The following is an 18,421-nucleotide window of genomic DNA, read 5'->3' on the forward strand; positions in this document are numbered from 1 at the left end:
TGGAGTTGCTGTGCCTGGAGGTGTTGAAGCCAAGCCTGGCTGAGGCACTTAGTGCCATGGTCTGGTTGATTGGATAGGGCTGGGTGCTAGGTTAGCCTGGATGAGCTTGGAGGTCTCTTCCAACCTGCTTGATTCTATGATTTTAATTTCCAGGCCCTTCACCAGCTTTGTTGCCCTTCTCAGGATCTGCTCCAGCACCTCAAAGTCCTTCCTGGAGTGAGAGCCCCAAAACTGGTGCAGCCTCACCACTGCTGAATTCAGGGACACAACCACAGCCCTGGTCCTGCTGGTCACACTATTGCCAGTCCAGGCCAGGATGCCAGCAGATGAGCAACATACCCATGTTTAACACCTAAGGCTTGTTTGCATTATTAACGACTATTTGCAAACTTAAAACCAGGAGAACAAATACCTTTTTACAAGTAAATAACACAATGAAGGATTTCATAGGGCTCACCATGGCAAGTGAGGAAGTGAACCCACACTGCTGTGTCTTAAAGGCAACAAACACCAGAGGGCATGGCAGAAGCTTGCCAAGGCTTGGGAACTGTGATAAAGAGCATTTCTAATTCAAATACTACTATTTTCCCCATGCATATTAGTCACATTTCATCTTTTATCTGCCCTCACACAAAAACAAAGATGTGACTGTAATTTAAGCTCAGTAATTTAAGGGTAATCATTGAAATATTATCATCAAATAGAATCTCACATACCAAAAAAATCTGTGCTAGTTGGAGGCTAGCTGAACTGTTTTAGTGAGAGGAATTAGATGATAGGCTGTGAAAAGGAACAGTGGTCATATCTACTTCACTCAGAGGCTTGCTGAGATGGATAAAAACAAGAACACAAAACATAGGTTAAGAGTTGCTGTGTGTCTCTGGCTGCCTGTACTTGTCTCCCTGCCCTACTTTCTGTGTAACTAATCCTTCTGCTTTCTAACCTCCCTGGCTGATCCTACAAACTCACCTTGCACATAAAGGTAAACTCTGGGATAAGGTAGAGGGGTGGAAAGCAGGTGGAAGGGTGGTTGGGAGCCCCTCCTGGGGACCCTGGTTTCTGAGAGGGCTGTTGGGTTTCTGTATGGCTTTTTAACTTGTCTGTTCATAGATGTATAAATTATAACTATCTGCTTGTATCTTGTGCTATGCTGAAAATACAAAGCTTCATTCCTTAATTTCCAGCTGGCTGAGTCTAGTCTGGGTAATTTCTTAAGGGGAGAGGGGAGGTAACACCCAAACCACCACAAAATCCAGCATTGAACCAAAAGCCACAAGATGCATAGAAATGAGAAGGGGAAAACCTGCTTCATTTTGGCCTTCCTATGTACACATCCTAGGTGTCACCTGCATTGTGAGGGCACCACGAGGACTTCAGCTGCATTTTCCCTCATCCTCTGCCCATTTCTGGTGTGGAGGCACCCCCAGCCCCAGTGCAGTGCCCTGGCTCTGGGACAGAGTCGGAGAGCTGGGAGGATCCCCATTGCTCTGTGAGAAGGGCAAACGGAGGTCAGGCTATGCCAAGGCAGTCAACCTAAGAGGAGGGCCATTGGTCTTGACAGGCCCTGCAATTTTCATTCCAGAGCTGTGCTTCCTAACAGGATTAACTGAGAAGATGCATAATGATTTTAATATGATGAAAGACTTGTCTATTCAAACACAGCTGCCACCTGAGCAAAGGCAACATGAAATTGGAAGATGCAGAGACTACACCCAAAATGATGAAAATGTTCAGAAAGAACTCCCAGGCTGGGGTTTAAACTTCAATTCTGATTTATTATGCTTTCCAGGAAGAGTTGTTCAGAGAAAAAGATACTCCAATCAGGAATTGTGTTTCATTACAACCCTCAGCTGGCTGACTGGGGTCAAAGGAAACTAGGAGCTCCCTTAATCTGTCAAAGCCAGTGGATAACTGGCTGTTAATATACGCACGGCACAACTACAATGTTGCCAATACAGTACTTCAAAGTCTGTTTGAAGTCACACCTTCCATGGGTATCAAAATGAAGAAGGCAACCATGGTTGAAGTAGATGACAGGACAAAAGTTAATCGAAGAGCTTTACAAGAAAGCTTTACTCCTGACACAAACACAGCAGTTTGTGTTTTGTGTAGTTCCTGAAAGGATAAATATGATGTGATCAAGAAATACCAATGTACAGATTGTGCCATTCCAAGTCTGTGTGCTTGCTCACACTTTAAGCAAGCCTCAGACTGCTATGGCTGAATCCACAAAAATTGCCTTGCAAATGAACTGCAAAATGGGCAGAGAACTTTGGACTACATGGCTTCAGTTTTCTTCTCCAACCTGTGGTTTTACCAGACGTGTAGCATGTGCAGTGCAGTCTGAGCCCCATGGTAGAGGGCAGCTGTGCACAACACAATCCTCCTGCAACCCACCAGAACCACCGCTGGTCTGGGTCCCAAGCCTTCTCACAGCAGATGTGACCAGCAGACCACCAGCAGCACTTCTAAAGGACAAAGCTGTGCCCTGCACAGGGTTAAGGCTGATACTGAACAGACTCAGAAGAAAGGAGGCTGTGAAAGACCATATAAAGCGCACAGACTGACCACCAAAAAGACACCAATTGGTCTTTCTTGATTATGTCCCAAAGCCAGCAGCTCGCAGGTCTCCTGTGGTCCTGGTTTGTTTCCTGGGGAAAATAATTTGAGTTTCCCAGACTCAGAGGTGCAATAAAGCATTTACACTTTCAGATCTTCAATCAGAGCATGCTTGGAGAGCATCCAGTGCCTGCAGTAGGGAACAATCCCCTGTTGTTGTGTGCTCTGGGAGCACATTTTTCATGTGGTCACATAATAATCTCAGGAGTCTGGGTTCATGGTATTCCTCCTCCACTCCAAAGTATGCTCACTGTGGGCTGCGCACATGCAGAGGTCACTTTTTCAGGGGGCTGGCTTTATTGGCAAGCTCTCACAAAGCACATGGATTTTTCTTTTCGAGGCCCAGAAATTTCCAGAATCTCCTCTTCTCTGCTTTTCCATCCCTCATGAGCAATTTCTTTCTCTAGGCTGAGCAGTCCCAGCTCTCTCAGCCTCTCCTTGTAATACATTCGCCAAGTTCATGACCATCTTCAGGGCCCTCCACTGGACTCACTCTGGGAAGTCTGTCTTCTTTTAGTGGGGAACCCAACTCTCCAGTTCATACCATCATAGAATCAGTCAGAGTTGGAAGGGATCACAAGGGGCAGGAACACCCTATCCTAGGTCAGGCTGGCCAGAGCTTCATCCATCATGGCCTTAAACACCTCCAGCCATGAGGCCTCAACCATCTCCCTGGGCAACCTATTCCAGGCTCCTACTCTCATGCTCAACAACTTCCTCCTCACAGCCAGGCTGAATCTCCCCACCTCCAGCTTTGCTCCATTCCCCCCAGTCCTGTCACTCCCTGACAGCCTAAAAACCCCCTCTTCAGCTTTTTTGTAAGCTTCTTCAGATCCTGGAAGGCCACAAGAAGGTCACCTGGGAGCCTCCTCTTCTCCAGACTGCACAGCCCCAACTCTTTCAGTCTGTCCTCATAGCAGAGCTGCTGCAGCCCTCTGAGCATCCTCATGGCCCTTCTCTAGAATACTCCAGCATCTCCACATCCCTCTTGGAATAGGGGCTCCAGAACTGGAAGCAGTACTCCAGGTGGGGTCTCAGCAAAGCAGAGTAGAAGGGGAGAATCACCTCCCTGGCCCTGCTTGCCACACTTCTCCTGATGCAGCCCAGGATCTGGTTGGCCCTCCTCTATCTCACCAGTGCTGAGCAGACATTCCTTGACCTGCTGGCAACTCTTTTACTAATGTAGGATACTGCAGGGTCACACTATTGGCTCATGTTCATCCAGGTGTCCACCAGGACCCCAGGTCCTCTTTGGGCACACTGCTTTACAGCCGGGGGGCTCCCAGTCTCTACTGGTGCAGGGACTTGTCCCTGCTGCAGGACACTGCACCTCCCTTTGTTGAAATCCATGATGTTCCTTTCAGTTAATTTCTCCAGCCCATCCAGGTTCCTCTGTGGACTTCCCGAGGGTACTCTGCTCCATCAATCAGGTCATGAAGAACCTCAGCAGTCCTGGTACCAAAACACTGATTTTCATAACGTTTAGAGGTTATTCAGAGCTCTGCAGAGACATTTAAAGTTCAGCATATTAAGAATTTTAGAGTCACTCTGTGCTGCTGACAGCATCTGAAATACATTTCACAGTAGCTTGAAGTGCTTTACAGCTACTTAAAACAGTCTCTAGGAGTTACAGATTGGTCCAGAAGAGTTTAAGAACTGCTTAAACCGCTTAGAGGAATTTCAGAGCCGTGTAGAGGAGTTGAGAGCCTACAGCAGATTTAGAGGCATTTTAGATATATTTAGAGACACATTAGTGCAGCTTACAGTAACGGAGAGGGGCTTTAGGTAGTTTACAGGTGCTCTGAAGAGCTTTAGAAAGCGTTTACAGCTGTTACACGTACTGTAAACTCCTGTAAAGGAGTTTTGTCATGCTTTGCAAGACTTTAGAGCTGCTCAGAACTGCTTTTATATGGGGTTTAGAAGGGTTAGATCAATTTAGAGCAGTGGGGAGCTGCTTAGTGCTGTTTGAAGGACTGCAGAGAAGTTTGAGCACCATTCTTCTACAAACAGGAGTTTCAGAACTGCAGCAATGAGTTCTAGAGTTACAAGGAGATTGTGAGGGGTTTGGCACCTTCTTTTGGAGCATTTTGCTGCTGCTTGAAGCAGTGGAGGGAATTTCAGATATTGTTTAGAAGATTTTCAGAGAGGTAGAGCGGAGATTTTAGAGGAATTTAGAGGTATTCAATGAGGCCTTCTCTAGGAGCTGTCCCTGCCCATGGCAGGGAGTTTGAAACTAAATGATCTTGATGGTATCTTCCAAATCATTCTGTCAGTCTATGAATGTATAAACTCTCACTGTTGTCTATAGCTGATATTAAGAGATTTAGAGCTGTGTAGATAGGTTGTAGAGCAGTGTAGTGCAGTTCAGAGTTTTTCTGAAGCTGTTTAAAGCTGTCTGGACTGGTTTAGTGGCACCCTGGAATGTTTTACAGCTAGTGAAGTAAGAAGATGTAATTTAGGGAGTCTAATATTAACTCTTTAAGAGCTCATCACAAGTGTTTCATATCTGTCTGGTGGTATTTTAGAGAGGTTTAAAGGCATATTCAAGTGAAGAGTTCTGCATCAGATCAGATGAATCTGAAGGCTGCTTAGAGGAGGTTTAGAAAGATATTAGTGCAGTTCAGAGGACCCTAATGCTCTTGAAAGCAGCTCTTTCAGAACTGCCGTGTGTGCTCTTGAGGAGTTTTGGAGGGATCTGGATTTATTTTTCAGATCTTTAGAGCTATTTACAGGAAGTTTAAAGATATTTTAAAGAGGGTAAGAAATTGTTAGAGAGGCTTAGAGCCACTGTCAGTTTAGAGCTGAACATTATAGAGTTTTAGAGTGATTGAGAGACTGCTTAGAGGTGTGTGGAGGGATATGTTTCAAGGAGATTGCCTCACTGCAGCAGTACAGAGGTCTTTACAGCTCTTTAGAGCTGATTTAAACACTTTTAGAGCAACCTATAAGAGGTATACAGTGGTGTAGAGCTGCCTGGAAGAGGTTAAAGTCTTACACTAGATCAGAGATATTGTAGAGGCATCTTAGGATTGCCCCAGCCCATCACCTCCTCATCTCTCTGATGGTTCAGGGTTGAGACTATCTTCTCACACTTTTTAAAGCCACAGTCAGTGTTTCTGACAGCCTTCACTGACACTGACCTTCTTCCCTAGTCCTTGGATGATGGTTTTGTGTTTCAAAGTAGCCCTTGCTTAAGCATTTGCTTAAGAAAATGATGGTAAAGGTTCTAAGACTCTGCTATGTACACTGATAAGGCACTGAGTGTGCTTCAACCAAACCCCATACAGAAACTACTCCACAGAGGTTTGAAGAGCAGCACAGGTTGAGTTCAGCAGTAGTACACAGCACAGTGGGTAATTACTGACTCTCTTCATGCCTCCTACAGTCATCAGCAAATGAGCACCATGTACCCTCATGCTACTCCCCCAGGTGTTGCAGTGTTGTGCGAGTTTAGTCTTAAAGGTAAGAGAAAGAAGAAGTTATTTTATTATCATCATTTAAAATACTTCCTCTCCTTTCAATGGAAAAAAAACCCTGAACATTTAAGGCAGGCTTAAAAAGTGGTGGGAATTTGGGAGAATCTGAATACAAGAACTCACATTCAGCCTTACTAATTTTGGGGAAGGCAGAAGAAGAGTTTAGGCTGTCTGCAGCTGCAGCATGATGTGTGCTGACTGGAAAAGTGCCTTCTCACGTACCACTGAAATAAGCAGGGATGTGTCAGTGGTGCCAAAGCTCAGAAGATAATAAAGGCACCAGTGAAAACCAACAGAAAGCAGCTGCTCTTTTTCCAAAGCAAGTGATTAAAAACACACTTCACAGGATTAATGTAATTTGAACGTGAAAGTCAAAAGCTTACCTAAAGAACTTCATAAGGTCATTGAAAACAGGGTAAGTTATAAATCCTTTTTTGTTGCCATGTGCCAACACACTTGATTTACATATCTGTTAAGAACTCTTTATCCAAATGACTGATTTGCTGAGGCAGCTCAACTACTAAAGCAAAAGGCCCTGACAGTGTCCTCCACACTTTTCTATTGTGGCTGTATTAACACTTCCAGCATTTGCTTTACTGACTGCAACTTACTATCCCTGTCCTGCTTTCCCCAAGTCACACTTTTCTCTGCCTACACACACACACTTTGGACATCTGATTTACCATTTCTCAAGCTACCCTTCTGGGTTGGGCATAATTAAACTACAGTTTTGATTCAGTTTCTCTCTGCAATAAATGAGTAAAAATATCCACATAAAATGTCATTCTCCAAAGACAAAACCAAGTCTGTTTCCAGAACAAATAGAAAGTACTCAAGTCTAAATAATGGCAAAAAATCAAAAAGCAACACCTATTACAGTGTTGAAATTCTGTTAAATGCCATCTTGGCTGGCTGGTATTCACAAGTGATATCTCAGAAGCTGACATTGTGTCATTTTATGTACAGCATCTGCCTCATTTTTATCTGCTCTAAATCTAAAGCTGCAAAAGAAATACCTCTCAGATTGTGAATCCGAGTTTAAACTCTCAGAATCAGCCAGGTTGGAAGAGACCTCCAAGCTCATCCACTCTAACCTATCAGCCCTATCCAATCAACTAGACGATGGCACCAAGTGCCTCAGCCAGGCTTTTCTTCAACACCTCCAGGGACGGAGACTCCACCACCTCCCTGGGCAGCCCATTCCAATGCCAATCACTCTCTCTGCCAACAACTTCCTCCTAACAGCCAGCCTAGACCTCCTCCAGCACAGGAGACTGTGTCCCCTTGTTCTGTTGCTGCTTGCCTGGCAGAAGAGATCAACCCCACCTGGCTACAGCCTCCCTTCAGGGAGTTGCAGACAGCAATGAGGTCTGCCTTGAGCCTCCTCTTCTCCAGGCTGCACACCCCCAGCTCCCTCAGCCTCTCCTCACAGGGCTGTGCTCCAGGCCGCTCACCAGCTTCATTGCCCTTCTCTGGACACCTTCCAGCACCTCAACATCTCTCCTGAATTGAGAAGCCCAGAACTGGACACAGGACTCAAGCTGTGGCCTGACCAGTGATAAGCACAGGAGCAGAATAACCTTTGTCCTACTGCCCACACTGTTCCTGATACAGGCATTAGGATGCTTAAGTGTTTAATCTTCCCATAAACAGTCAACTAACAGATACTATGCTTAAATGTAAAGCACTAAAAAGAACTACCATAGTGAATTAAGGTATCAACAGCAACCAGGAGTTTTGAGTCTTTTGCCTTTAAGTAAAGCTCACCTCTGAACACAAACAACAGTGCCATCTACTGCAGAAAGCAGCATGGACTCATCTTGAGAAAGAAGACAGAGAGCTGGTTTTAAAGAATGCAACTCTGGAGGCCTTATTTGTATCATCTAAATAACAGAAATTGTCACCAAAGCCACATATCCACTGCAAAAGCCCTTCTGTTGGAAAGAAGTTCTAGTATGATCCATATTCATTTGACTAAGGTCAGAAAGAAGCATGGGAGACAAACCCTCTGTGAGGATAACTGCTTTGATTTGTGCTTGGGTGGTAAACTGGATGAACAGGCCAGAAAAGAGAACACTTTCCTGCAGCTCTACATCACTAATGCATGCAGGCCAACAAATCTGTCCGTGATTTGACTGCAAGGGCCTATGTACTGGGTTCCTCATTTTGCTTCCACCTCACCTGACCCAGTATGTATCACAGTGCTCCTCAGCTCATACTCCTGAAGAGACACCAGAGACACCTCCAGCAAGAAGCTTACCAGTTCAGCTTTAGGTAACTCTTCATGTCCTTTGGGAACGTTTTCTTTCTTTCAAGAGATTTTATTTGCCCAGGCTACTAGGGAAACCATGGAATCTCCTTGGAACAGGTACATTCAAGCTGCAACAGAAGACAGTATGGTTACACCTCATTTTCCTTGCTAGAAGTGAGAGTAAGATCTAAAATGGAATTTGCTAGAAGGCTTTCCCTTTCTTTAGAGCAAGGAGGTAAGAGGCTTCTCTGGGGAGATGAATTTGCAGAAAACATCTAACAGCATATAAAGACACTTTTGCTGCCTTGGACTATTATTTACAGTAACTACAGTAACATCACATGCTCAGTTTCTGTGTTGTGAAGGGCTTCTGCATCATCTGATGAGTGTGTGGTTACAAAAGCAAATGCCACTTAAAAGAGAAGAGTCTTGAGCTCTTTACATCAAAATCTTTATCAAACACAAGGCTAACTGATGCTCTGACAGGCTTACGCAGAAAGCAGAACTGCCTGGAGCAGCTGGATGGAGACGACTTGCTAGAATGCGAGTGGCCAGAGTGTAGACAGATGTCCTTCTCTGTCCCTCACACACTTGTGACATGACTCAAAGTTGTCATTGACCAGACTGCAAGCTTCTCTAATTCTGACAATTAGGTCAGTAGCAAAGATTCACCTTTACTGTGCAAGTAATCTGCTTACCTCTGGGAACAAAGATGACTTATGTGGCGCTCACATCAGTCTGACAGCAGCTGCTGCAGTGTTGCCGCAGAGCAGAGGTAAGCAGTTTTGTTACTTAGCATGTTAATTAAGGTCTTGTCTGGGCTTGTTATAGTTAGGATCTATAGAGAACAAAAAAGGAGATGACAGGTGATCGTATCACAGACTTGCCCTTCTCCAGCAGAAGCTGATAGCGTGGAAAGCCATCACTGAGGTTCATGAAGGAGTGTTTTAGGTGTCCTCTTCTCTACTCCCTGCGCTTAAGACAACAGTACAGAGAAATACTGCTTTGCCAGCACCTCTAGAGAGTAATTACTGCCTGTTTAATTAGCACATTTAGGACTTCTCTGTGGGAAGCAACTGTTTCCATTAGAGGTATAACATATGCATTTATATAAGCTCTGTCTAAGTACATTATGGAGTCTTCAAACCTGGAAGTGTTCAAGGCCAGAATGGATGGAGCCTTGAACAGCCTGGTCTAGCAGGAGGTGTCCCTGCTCATGGCAGACTGGTTTGAACAAGATGATCTTTAAGGTCCCTTCCAACCCAACCCATTCTATATTTCTATGAGTATGAGCCTTTAGTAGTAAGCCTGGATTTTCTTTTCCTCATGCACTAGACACAGGCAAGCAAACTAGCAGTATCCCTATGCTGTTGAACTTCCCTGTCCTATGTTCTACAAACTACTGGGACCTCAGCATGTTAGAACTGATGTTTCATGTTATTTTCCTTTGAAAATGGCAAGAGATAGAGTTAACATATTAATTTTCCCCTATTTGGAGGTACCAGCAAGACTGTCAGTTTCCATCCAAACCCCTTCCCTACTCCCTCAGTTGTATACATTTTGGGTAGGCACACAGTTGTGCACAGAACACATGTCCTCACGTCCGCCTTCTCTAACTGTTGACATGTTCTCAATGTGTATGTGAAAAACAAGAGTGCTGCAAAACAATCTCTGGGGAGAACACTGAGGATTGTTCCCCAGCCTCAGGCTACTCCACCAGGAACAGTCAGAGCTTTGTTGGGGACATCAGCTGGATACACACGAACTGACTGGGGATTTGTTCTGGGCCCCTCTCTCTCAGAATCCAGTGGCCTTGTGTTTATCTACAGATGAATTGCCCCTCTTCCAAGGGGTAAATTTCTTGAGATCTGCCAAACCGTGGTGGCTGGGTATAGTTTTTTACAGGGAGACAGGTATGTACACTTGACAGATATGAACAGGTTAGAGTAAACTGGAAGCTAACCTCAGCCAAGCACATGCTTTTGCACACCTGTAGATCATGAAGTGCTGCCTTTTGCTGCTCCAAACAACCCTGTGAACACAGGAAAAAAAAAAAAGAGAGTTTACTCCATAAAATAAAAGCACAAAGCAAGCAGAGAACTGGTTCTGCATTTCAAGTCTTAGCAAGTTCTAGTAGGCTTCAGGAGTAAAACACTCTATACCACCTCACTTCTGTGGCTTTAGGGAGCTTTGTGGCTTTACAGACACGTTTGCAATTGCTATTTGGCATGGTTTGAGTGTTTTTTATTTCCCTTTTTGGCACAGCAGTGTACTGCACAGCACCCTGACAAAGTTGTCTACAAGCAAAATGTGTTTCCTGTTAAAAGTCACTCCCAGCTATTGATTTCAAACGTCCCAGAGAGCTTAGCTGAATTTGGCTGCAAGGAATTTGCACAAGCCATGATTAGCAAGGGAGGTGTTCTCAAAACTCCAACTGTGAAGTTTAATCTGCCCTATTGTGCTGGTACCCAAATACGTCTGGAGCTGCAGCAAGTTAAATAGGCCATGCAGCTTCACTCTGTGTTATTACAGGCAGGCCAGGATTTCACAATAGCTTTGTATAACCCCTTTGTGCTGATAGCAGAGGGCTAAGGGGGCTGATTGGCCTCAAATACCACTCCAAACAGCCGGCCGTTCTAGAACAGTTTGCCTTTCATTGCATGCCAGCAGAAATCGCGTGAGGCTGGCCCTAGCTTAGCTTGCAGCCAGATTTCTATCTACCATTTCACCCCAGGGGTTAAAAGGAAAAGCTGTCACTCTGTACCATCCCTTGCACCTAATCTGAGTCTACGGGATGCCTTATCTCTGTGGAATTCTTTCTCCCGAAGAGCACACTGACCCCAAGGCAAGCAGGCACAAAGCCATTGAAACCAGGGGAAGTTACACAAGGGTGCAAAACTGTTTATGGAGCCAGATCACACACTGGACCCAGTGTTGCCCCGTGGGCAGTAGGCTGGGCTTTTGGCATTTGCGTGGGAGCTCACCAATGAGCCTCAGAGGGAAAGGCTACAACTCCTGTTTGTTATAACAGCATCCTCCTCCAGCATGGGCGGGGTCCGAGGGAACCAAAATAAACATGACACAGCCTGTTATGTGCAGCCCCAGAGCAATAGACTGCCACAGCCAGCAAGAGAAGGACAGCCTGAACTGTGAGTATGTCTGCTTCCTCCATGTTCCTGATATAACTAGAGGCTTATGGAGTGGCACATTCTGGCTATGCATACTCACAGAGTGACCTGTTAAGATGTCTGCTATGCTGCCTGTCCCTTTGGCCCAGGTGTTAACAGACAGAGAAGAAACCTAGACACACCTCAGCCTTCCTCTAGATTTATAAATTAATTCGACTCCAAATACTGGGAGGATTCTTCTACTTGTCTTCCTTCCCTCTCCCCCTTTCCTCCCCCCCACCCCAAGCATTGTTTCATCTAATTCAAAAGTATTTTAGATGTGTGGTACTGGCCACCAAGCTGTAAAACCCAGAGCCGTGAGAGATTTAACCAGCACTTCAGAGACAAGCCAGCTCCTACAGCAGCTACTGTCAGAGCAGGTGTTGCAACAGAGGCACGCTTACTTCTCTGCTTTCTAATGTACCCAAGAGCACATGAAAAGGAGAAATGTGTTTTGTACGAAGTTGTAGCAAAGAGAAAGCAAAGCAGCACCCTCTGGCCTTTCAACTGGCCATGGATAAAATACTGTAAGAAACTTAATTGCTCACATTGGCTTCTAATAAAATGACTGGACTCTTGCTCTATTGTTAGGCTTTGCTGGTTTGTAAACATTACTGCTAACAAGTGTATTAGGATACAACTGACAGCAGTTCCTTGTGACCAGTCCTGGTGGAGACTGCTGAAGATGTATCTTCAGGCTGGGACAGGGAAGAGGACAGCTCCGACTTTAACTGCTGGCACCTGTCCCCAGCTGTGTGGTTCTCTGATCTTCCCCTGCTCCCTAGAGGGACAGTGGAAGGAGCTGCTGGAAAAGGCGGAACGCACAAGCACTTGTGCACAACTTATTTTAAGGGAAATCAGCGCCAGCGAGAGTTTGGGCTTTTCCTATAAAAGGTTTGCAATCTCACAGGCCTCAAAGAAAGAAATCCTTGTAGTCACTTCTAAACCAAGCTACAGAAGGGGACTGATAGCATTCAACAGTAGAAAATGGAAGCAGAGAAGAAAGTAGTCAGGTAGCACAAGGCAGTTCTTCATTTGGCAAAAGTGGCCACCCACAAGCATGATGTTAAAGACAGTAAAGACCTCACCACAGGAAGTGTGATATGACTTTGTAGCAGCAGACAATGGCTGTACTTGATCTTAAAGGTCTTTTCCAACCAAAACGATTTTATGACATGCTGTGAACTTCACCAGGGCACCTTCAGTAATAAAACCCCGTGAGAAACAGTTGAGCCAGCAGTGACAACACAGCGGCTTCTTGTGTAGTCAGCTATGAACAGCTGAGGAGATGAAAAATAGCCTCTAAGTTTGTTCTGTCACCCAGCAAACACACGGTTAAGTTATAGTCTGAGAAGATAATGTAGCACCATCTAAAAATCAAGACAAGTGCTGAATTAACGATGTGCCATTACTGAAAGGACACCCTAATGCAGAAAGCAGAAGCATTCTCAAGATGTAGTTATGAGCTGTGATCTGCCTGCTACTAACTGAAGCCATAAAAGAGGTTCTGAAAATCCCAAGACTTTTAGCCAGATATGGTAATTTCAAGACTGACTTTTTTTATAGTTTCCACTTACTTTGGGACAGTGAGAGGAAATGGGAGTGTTTTCAGCCTTTTTCTCCTGTCTGAAGGCTACTGCACCATGTACTCATAAATACAGAAAAACTCATCTATTCATAAGGCTCTGGGGATAAAAGCCTTTAAGAAAGATATCAGGTATGTTAAGAAGCATAATGAAATCACGGGCAGTCTATACAAGAGCAAACTCCTTTATATCCAGCAGCAAAACATTTGAACTCAAGTCCCTTTTATTTACAGATTTCCACACAACTGCCACTTGCAGTTATCTCAGACCTTGTTTTACAGGCAGAAGCGATGATGAACACAGCCCAAAGACTACATCATTGCTCTGCTGGTTCCTTCAGCGCTAAAAGGATTTCAGCTCCTGTTGCTGAATTGGTGCAGGTGAACAGTGGAAATCTAGGGTTGCCACATTTCCAGGGACAACTATCTTGGAAAAAGAACCTGGCTTTTTTATCTGAACTTCTCCAGTCACTTCTTAGCATAGGCAGCAACACTGAAAGGTTGAGACCAGAGGGTGAAAGACAGTTATTTGATGTTAGGCAGAAAAGCACTAATATCAAGGGATATAATGCAAGGAAATGGTCTCAAATTGCTCCAGGGGATATTTAGGTTGGGTATTAGGAACGATTTCTTTTTCTGTAGGAGTGGTCATGTGTTTGAACAGGTGGTGGATTCACCATCCTGGACATATTCAAGTGTGGGCATTGCATTTCAGGACATGGTTTAGTGGCCAAAGTGGCCACTAAAGAAGACTTTTCCAACAAATAATATTATGATTCTGTGACTGGATTATTTCTGCATCACTGACTGAAATTGTGTTTGCCCTTCAGCTCTGGCAAGATGATCAAATCCTTCAAGCAAACATTTTTGTCCCTGGATCTGCAGTCCCCACGGTGGAGCTCAACAGAGACAATGGTAACGCATACATCAGGGTAACATTGGTCACAGAAGGCAGGGCAATGTAGTGCCAATGTGGGATTCTCAGCCTGGTAAGCCTGGAAAAGATGGGATGCCTTACTCAGGGTACTGTTCATACCTAAACACAAAGCAACTACTTGTACTCCTAAGGCAAGACAGCATCCTTTCATAAGAGCGGCACATTGGGGTATGCCTAGGCTGCAAACAGATTGCCCAGTGTTCTCTGACTGCAACAGTACTTTCATGCAGATTTGGAAAACACTTGGCTATTAATTTATATCATCTTTAACATTAAACACGTGTTTCCTGCAACTTTTGCTGCCTTTCAGGCAAAGGACTATGAACTGCGTCAGTACGAGACGGCCAAGTGGGTCAGCACAGTCATTAGAGGAGAGCCCCAGAAGGAGGCAATGCGCCAGGGCTTCTGGAAACTCTTCCACTACATCCAAGGGAAGAATGAGAAAGGTACAAAGGGTTCTGAACTGCAAGAGGCACAAAAGGGAGACAAAGCTGAATAGTGCAAAACAGCAGAAGAGTTGGGGGATAGCACGTTCCTTTTCCTGTTCTAACCCTTTTATTACTCTTAAGCCATTAAACCTTTCAGGCTACTTCAGTTTCCATGACAAACATTTACACCAGCATCCAGCTGTTACTACAGCTTAGAAGACTCTCTTCTCCTCTTCTCTTTAGAAATGAAGATTGACATGACTGTGCCAGTGACATGCCTGGTAAAATCTGGCTGTGCAGACTTCAAGATCTCTTTCTTCATGCCATATGAACATCAGGATTCCCCCCCACAGCCCACTGACTCAGATGTGTTCATTGAAGAGCGGAAGGCAGCAGCCATTTTTGTCCGGTAAACTGCACCAGCACAGCTGCAAATGAAGGCAGATTACAAGAGGGTCTGCTGTTAATCTGGACTACCCTTACAAGTCAGCTTTTAACTCTGATGTTCAGAGCCTTCAGCAGCAAAGCGTGAGGACTTGGAAACCTTTAGTTGTGTGTTTTGCTAAATACAAAAGGCCAATTTGTTAAGCATTAATTTTTAAGCATGCCTAGAAATGCAGCCTTCAGAATTCTCTTGGGCAGATGCTGTGCTCAGACTATCAAAATCACTTCTCAAGCCTCCTTTATTCATGGTCCCAAACTCTCACAAAACCTTCATGGCAAAGGCACAGGTAACGACCTGTTTCAGCTAGGTGTCTCAGAACTGCATGTGTATGTTTTTAAATCAGCCCTAACTTGTTCTGCAATTCACCCAATAGCTCCAAACTGCATCAGAAGTGCTCAAATACTGCATGCTTTGAAGGCCTGAGATCCTGCAGTAAAACCAAATGATAATCAGGGAAAAATAACACAATAACCCCATAAAATCAAAACACCTTTTCACTTCTAGGTCCTTCGGTGGATTTGCATCCCCAGAGAAATATGCTGAAGAAGCTGAAGCGTTGTCCAGAATCCTAAGAAACAGAGGCCAACCATTCCATGAAGACTTCTTCTATACTGCAGGCTATGACAGTCCCTTCAAGCTTTTTAACAGGCACAACGAAGTGTGGTATTTTAAGAAGTAATGGGGGGGGGAATATTAAGTGGCTACTAATCAGCTCTGGATGAAAAAAGACCTCATTAATAGCTTTTGCTTTACTGCAGAAGGGGGTTTAATTTGCGCATGGACACAGGATCATGTTTAGTTCTCTCTAGGACGAAATGGTACTCTAGCTAAAACCAGTTTCAGCTCTTCCTACAAGCTGGAAGGGGAGGGAGATGTGACAAACCTATTCTTACTGAAAGGTTCAAGGGAACACAAATGACCTGAAAATATTCCTGCAGAACAGTCTGAATGTCCTGCTTTACTTCTATTTAGAAGTGCTACAGCAGCAGCTCAAATGTTATGGAGAGTGAGTTCTTCCTAGGGCTTAACTTCCACATTGTTATCACTCCTAATATTTGTATGGGGAAATCAAATGGAAATCCACTATTAGCAAGTTTTGGGAAGCAGCAGTATCTTACCAGGTCCTGGTGCCTCAAGTAGTAACAATACTATTGAAAAATATCATATCCCCCAGCTTCCACTTCAACTGTTTCTCCCTTATGGAGGCTGAATGCTGTACTGGTCCAGACTAATGCCAGGGACCAGGTTAAACCAAGAATGCAGTGGAAAAGGGTTAACAGTGTCCAAGATGCGTGCTTATACTGTGCACCTCTGCACCTGAAGATGCAGTATCAGACTTATTGGTGGACTGTAATTTTAGGAGCAAATACACAAGTAGTAGTGTTTCCTCTCACATGCAAAACACTAATTACTGAAGGTTTTTTAGCTTTGGTCAGCTACAGTCTGCTGTCTAGCAACACATGACACCTAAGTCAGACACTTGCAGGACTAGCATTTCAACTACTTTAATCCTCGCTCTAAGTCAACTTGCAGCTTTTATGAAATAGCCTAGAGCTGATTTATAGGAAGTTGTTCAGGTCAGAAAGCAGTCCACAACAGGTAGAGTTTACAAAGCTTTATTGGTTCTGATTAGTAGCAGGCAGGCATTACCAGTATGGTAAACCACCTGTAGCTTTTTTAATGCTGTTCATGCAAGTGTAACCCATTATTCTGCTCTCTTCCACCTATTAAGACAGACATAAGAACCACTGTAAGGCACCAAACTAGTATAAGAAACTTGCTGGGAACAACTCAGACCTTAGGTATTCATCTCTGTTCAGAAAGAGAGTTCAAACTAAGGTGATCATCATTTGGTTCCCACAAATAAATTTCAGTATTACTAGAGTTGCACTCACCTGACTGGTTCTTCATACAGCAGCTTCATAGTTGCCTCCTCACCTAAAGCAAGAAAACAGTTAACAAATGCAACAGCACAACTGCTAAAAGCTCTACAGCAGCTTTGTAACCTCAGACAATGGGGAACAGAAATGTTTAATATCACAGGAATTCATTTGGCAGAATCAAATTTCATCAGTGGCTACAGAAACTCTCAGAACTCTCATCAGAATTTATGCTGTGTGCTCTTACCCAGTGAGGCTGAAGACAGCATGATCCTTTCCTGAGAAAAAGAAAAGTTGTTTCAGAGTAAGGCAAATTTAATCTACAAAATGCTATTCACTCCCTTTTTTTTTAGCCTAGAAATAGGGCCACAACAGACATGACTGGTGCTTTTTAATTCAAGGGTGTTGTGGCAGTGTCAGTTCACATAGCAGCTAGACACATCAGATGAGTTGCAACAGGAGTCCTGCCTGCTGCTGTGGCTTCTCCTGTACTATGTCTATCAACACTGCACTGGCTACATGACATCCACTGCTTCAGCTCCTTTACTATTTCCACTGTGTAGCTATCCAGAAATAAAGCAAGTTTTCAGTTGTTCAGGCCACATCTTTTCATACTAGGAACTGCACATGCTGATTCCAGTTTAAGAGTCAAGAGTATCTGCTAAGAAAGAGGCCTTCCTTTTCCAGACAAATATGGAACACATTCTTGCTTCAAGCACATTGTGTTTATTCCAACAGCATCTTGGGTGGAAGAATTGGAATACAAAAGGAAGACAAATCAGGTTTATTATAGGACTAATTTTAGGCACCACTAAACGTTCAGCACAAAGACAGTATTCCAGTAATTATCCAACCTCATGTACTCTACACTTACCTCAGATGTGAGCCTCGTTTCTCTCACTCCCCACAAGCTTCACTCTGTAACAAACGAAATGTTATTAACACTCTCCCTGGCAGCACTTCAGAGTTAGTTTGAATCTAAGTACTGTTTCAGTGCAAAAGTCCTCCTCAGCCTCTTTCAGAGAGATTCCCATTGTTTTAATTGAATCATCACAAACAGTACATACTTATACAAGTTGAATGATGTATGATTTTTGATCGTTCTTAGAGGACCTAATTCTAGCATTTCAAATCTTACCCTTCACACATCTTCATTTGCCTCATGTAGAAACTCCAACCCAGCCACTGAGACATAATTTACCACATTACTTCAGCTACTGAAGCTGTGTTACTCCCTGCAAAATCCCACTCATTTTAGCAGCAAAATGTCACAATAGCAAAATAATTACCCTGGGTTTAGTCAGTGCAACCTCTGCACATCTAAGTTACCACATATTCATGCTTACAAAGTGGAAAGAAATCCTTATCAGTCAGGTATTTCACCTGGTCCATACTATTTCAGTTTTTAGTAGTCAACATTTTTAAGCAGTACAAAAAAAGCAGCAAGTATCTTATCGTGTGATAAGTATCAGCAAAGAATCCAACAATTCCCCCATTCTCACATCTACAATACACACACGAAGATGAAGTGTTAGTTTATGCTGCTGCTCTAGAGCTTCATTAGGACCTTCAGGAACTCCTCACTCATCACTATCTTCAGTAACAAAGCACAGGACAATCTCAAGCACCTTGG

The 18,421-nt window shown here is 44.0% G+C and overlaps 1 protein-coding gene and 2 non-coding genes across 4 annotated transcripts; 1 reads left to right on the forward strand and 2 right to left on the reverse strand.

The window, feature by feature from the left end:
• The first annotated feature begins 11,199 nt into the window (after positions 1 to 11,199).
• On the forward strand, positions 11,200 to 17,385 carry LOC135177714 (heme-binding protein 2-like). Of its 2 annotated transcripts, none has more exons than XM_064148093.1 (5): positions 11,200 to 11,499; positions 13,929 to 14,013; positions 14,346 to 14,481; positions 14,707 to 14,872; positions 15,413 to 17,385. In XM_064148093.1, exons 1-5 carry the CDS (start codon positions 11,423 to 11,425, stop codon positions 15,585 to 15,587), a joined length of 639 nt encoding a protein of 212 aa, XP_064004163.1. In that variant the 5' UTR covers positions 11,200 to 11,422; the 3' UTR covers positions 15,588 to 17,385. The 2 variants fall into 2 exon arrangements, with proteins under 2 accessions (XP_064004163.1, XP_064004161.1); XM_064148091.1 differs by having other exon boundaries at positions 11,202 to 11,495.
• LOC135177941 (small nucleolar RNA SNORD47) lies at positions 16,912 to 16,987 on the reverse strand. Its single transcript, XR_010303262.1, has one exon. It is a non-coding gene; the product is annotated as a small nucleolar RNA SNORD47 (small nucleolar RNA).
• A 386-nt stretch (positions 17,386 to 17,771) lies between the features above and the next one.
• Positions 17,772 to 17,850, reverse strand: LOC135177935 (small nucleolar RNA SNORD79). The gene has a single exon (XR_010303256.1). It is a non-coding gene; the product is annotated as a small nucleolar RNA SNORD79 (small nucleolar RNA).
• Between the last annotated feature and the right edge of the window lie 571 nt (positions 17,851 to 18,421).

Source organism: Pogoniulus pusillus, chromosome 8 (assembly GCF_015220805.1).
Source record: "Pogoniulus pusillus isolate bPogPus1 chromosome 8, bPogPus1.pri, whole genome shotgun sequence".
Classification (NCBI taxonomy): domain Eukaryota; kingdom Metazoa; phylum Chordata; class Aves; order Piciformes; family Lybiidae; genus Pogoniulus; species Pogoniulus pusillus.

Coding starts and splice junctions, on each gene's coding strand:
- LOC135177714 (XM_064148091.1), top strand. CDS start 11,392: ATGGGCGGGGTCCGAGGGAACCAAAATAAACATGACACAGCCTGTTAT. Junction 14,482..14,706: donor CCAAGGGAAGAATGAGAAAG/GTACAAAGGGTT, acceptor TCTTCTCTTTAG/AAATGAAGATTGACATGACT. Junction 14,873..15,412: donor GCAGCAGCCATTTTTGTCCG/GTAAACTGCACC, acceptor TTTCACTTCTAG/GTCCTTCGGTGGATTTGCAT.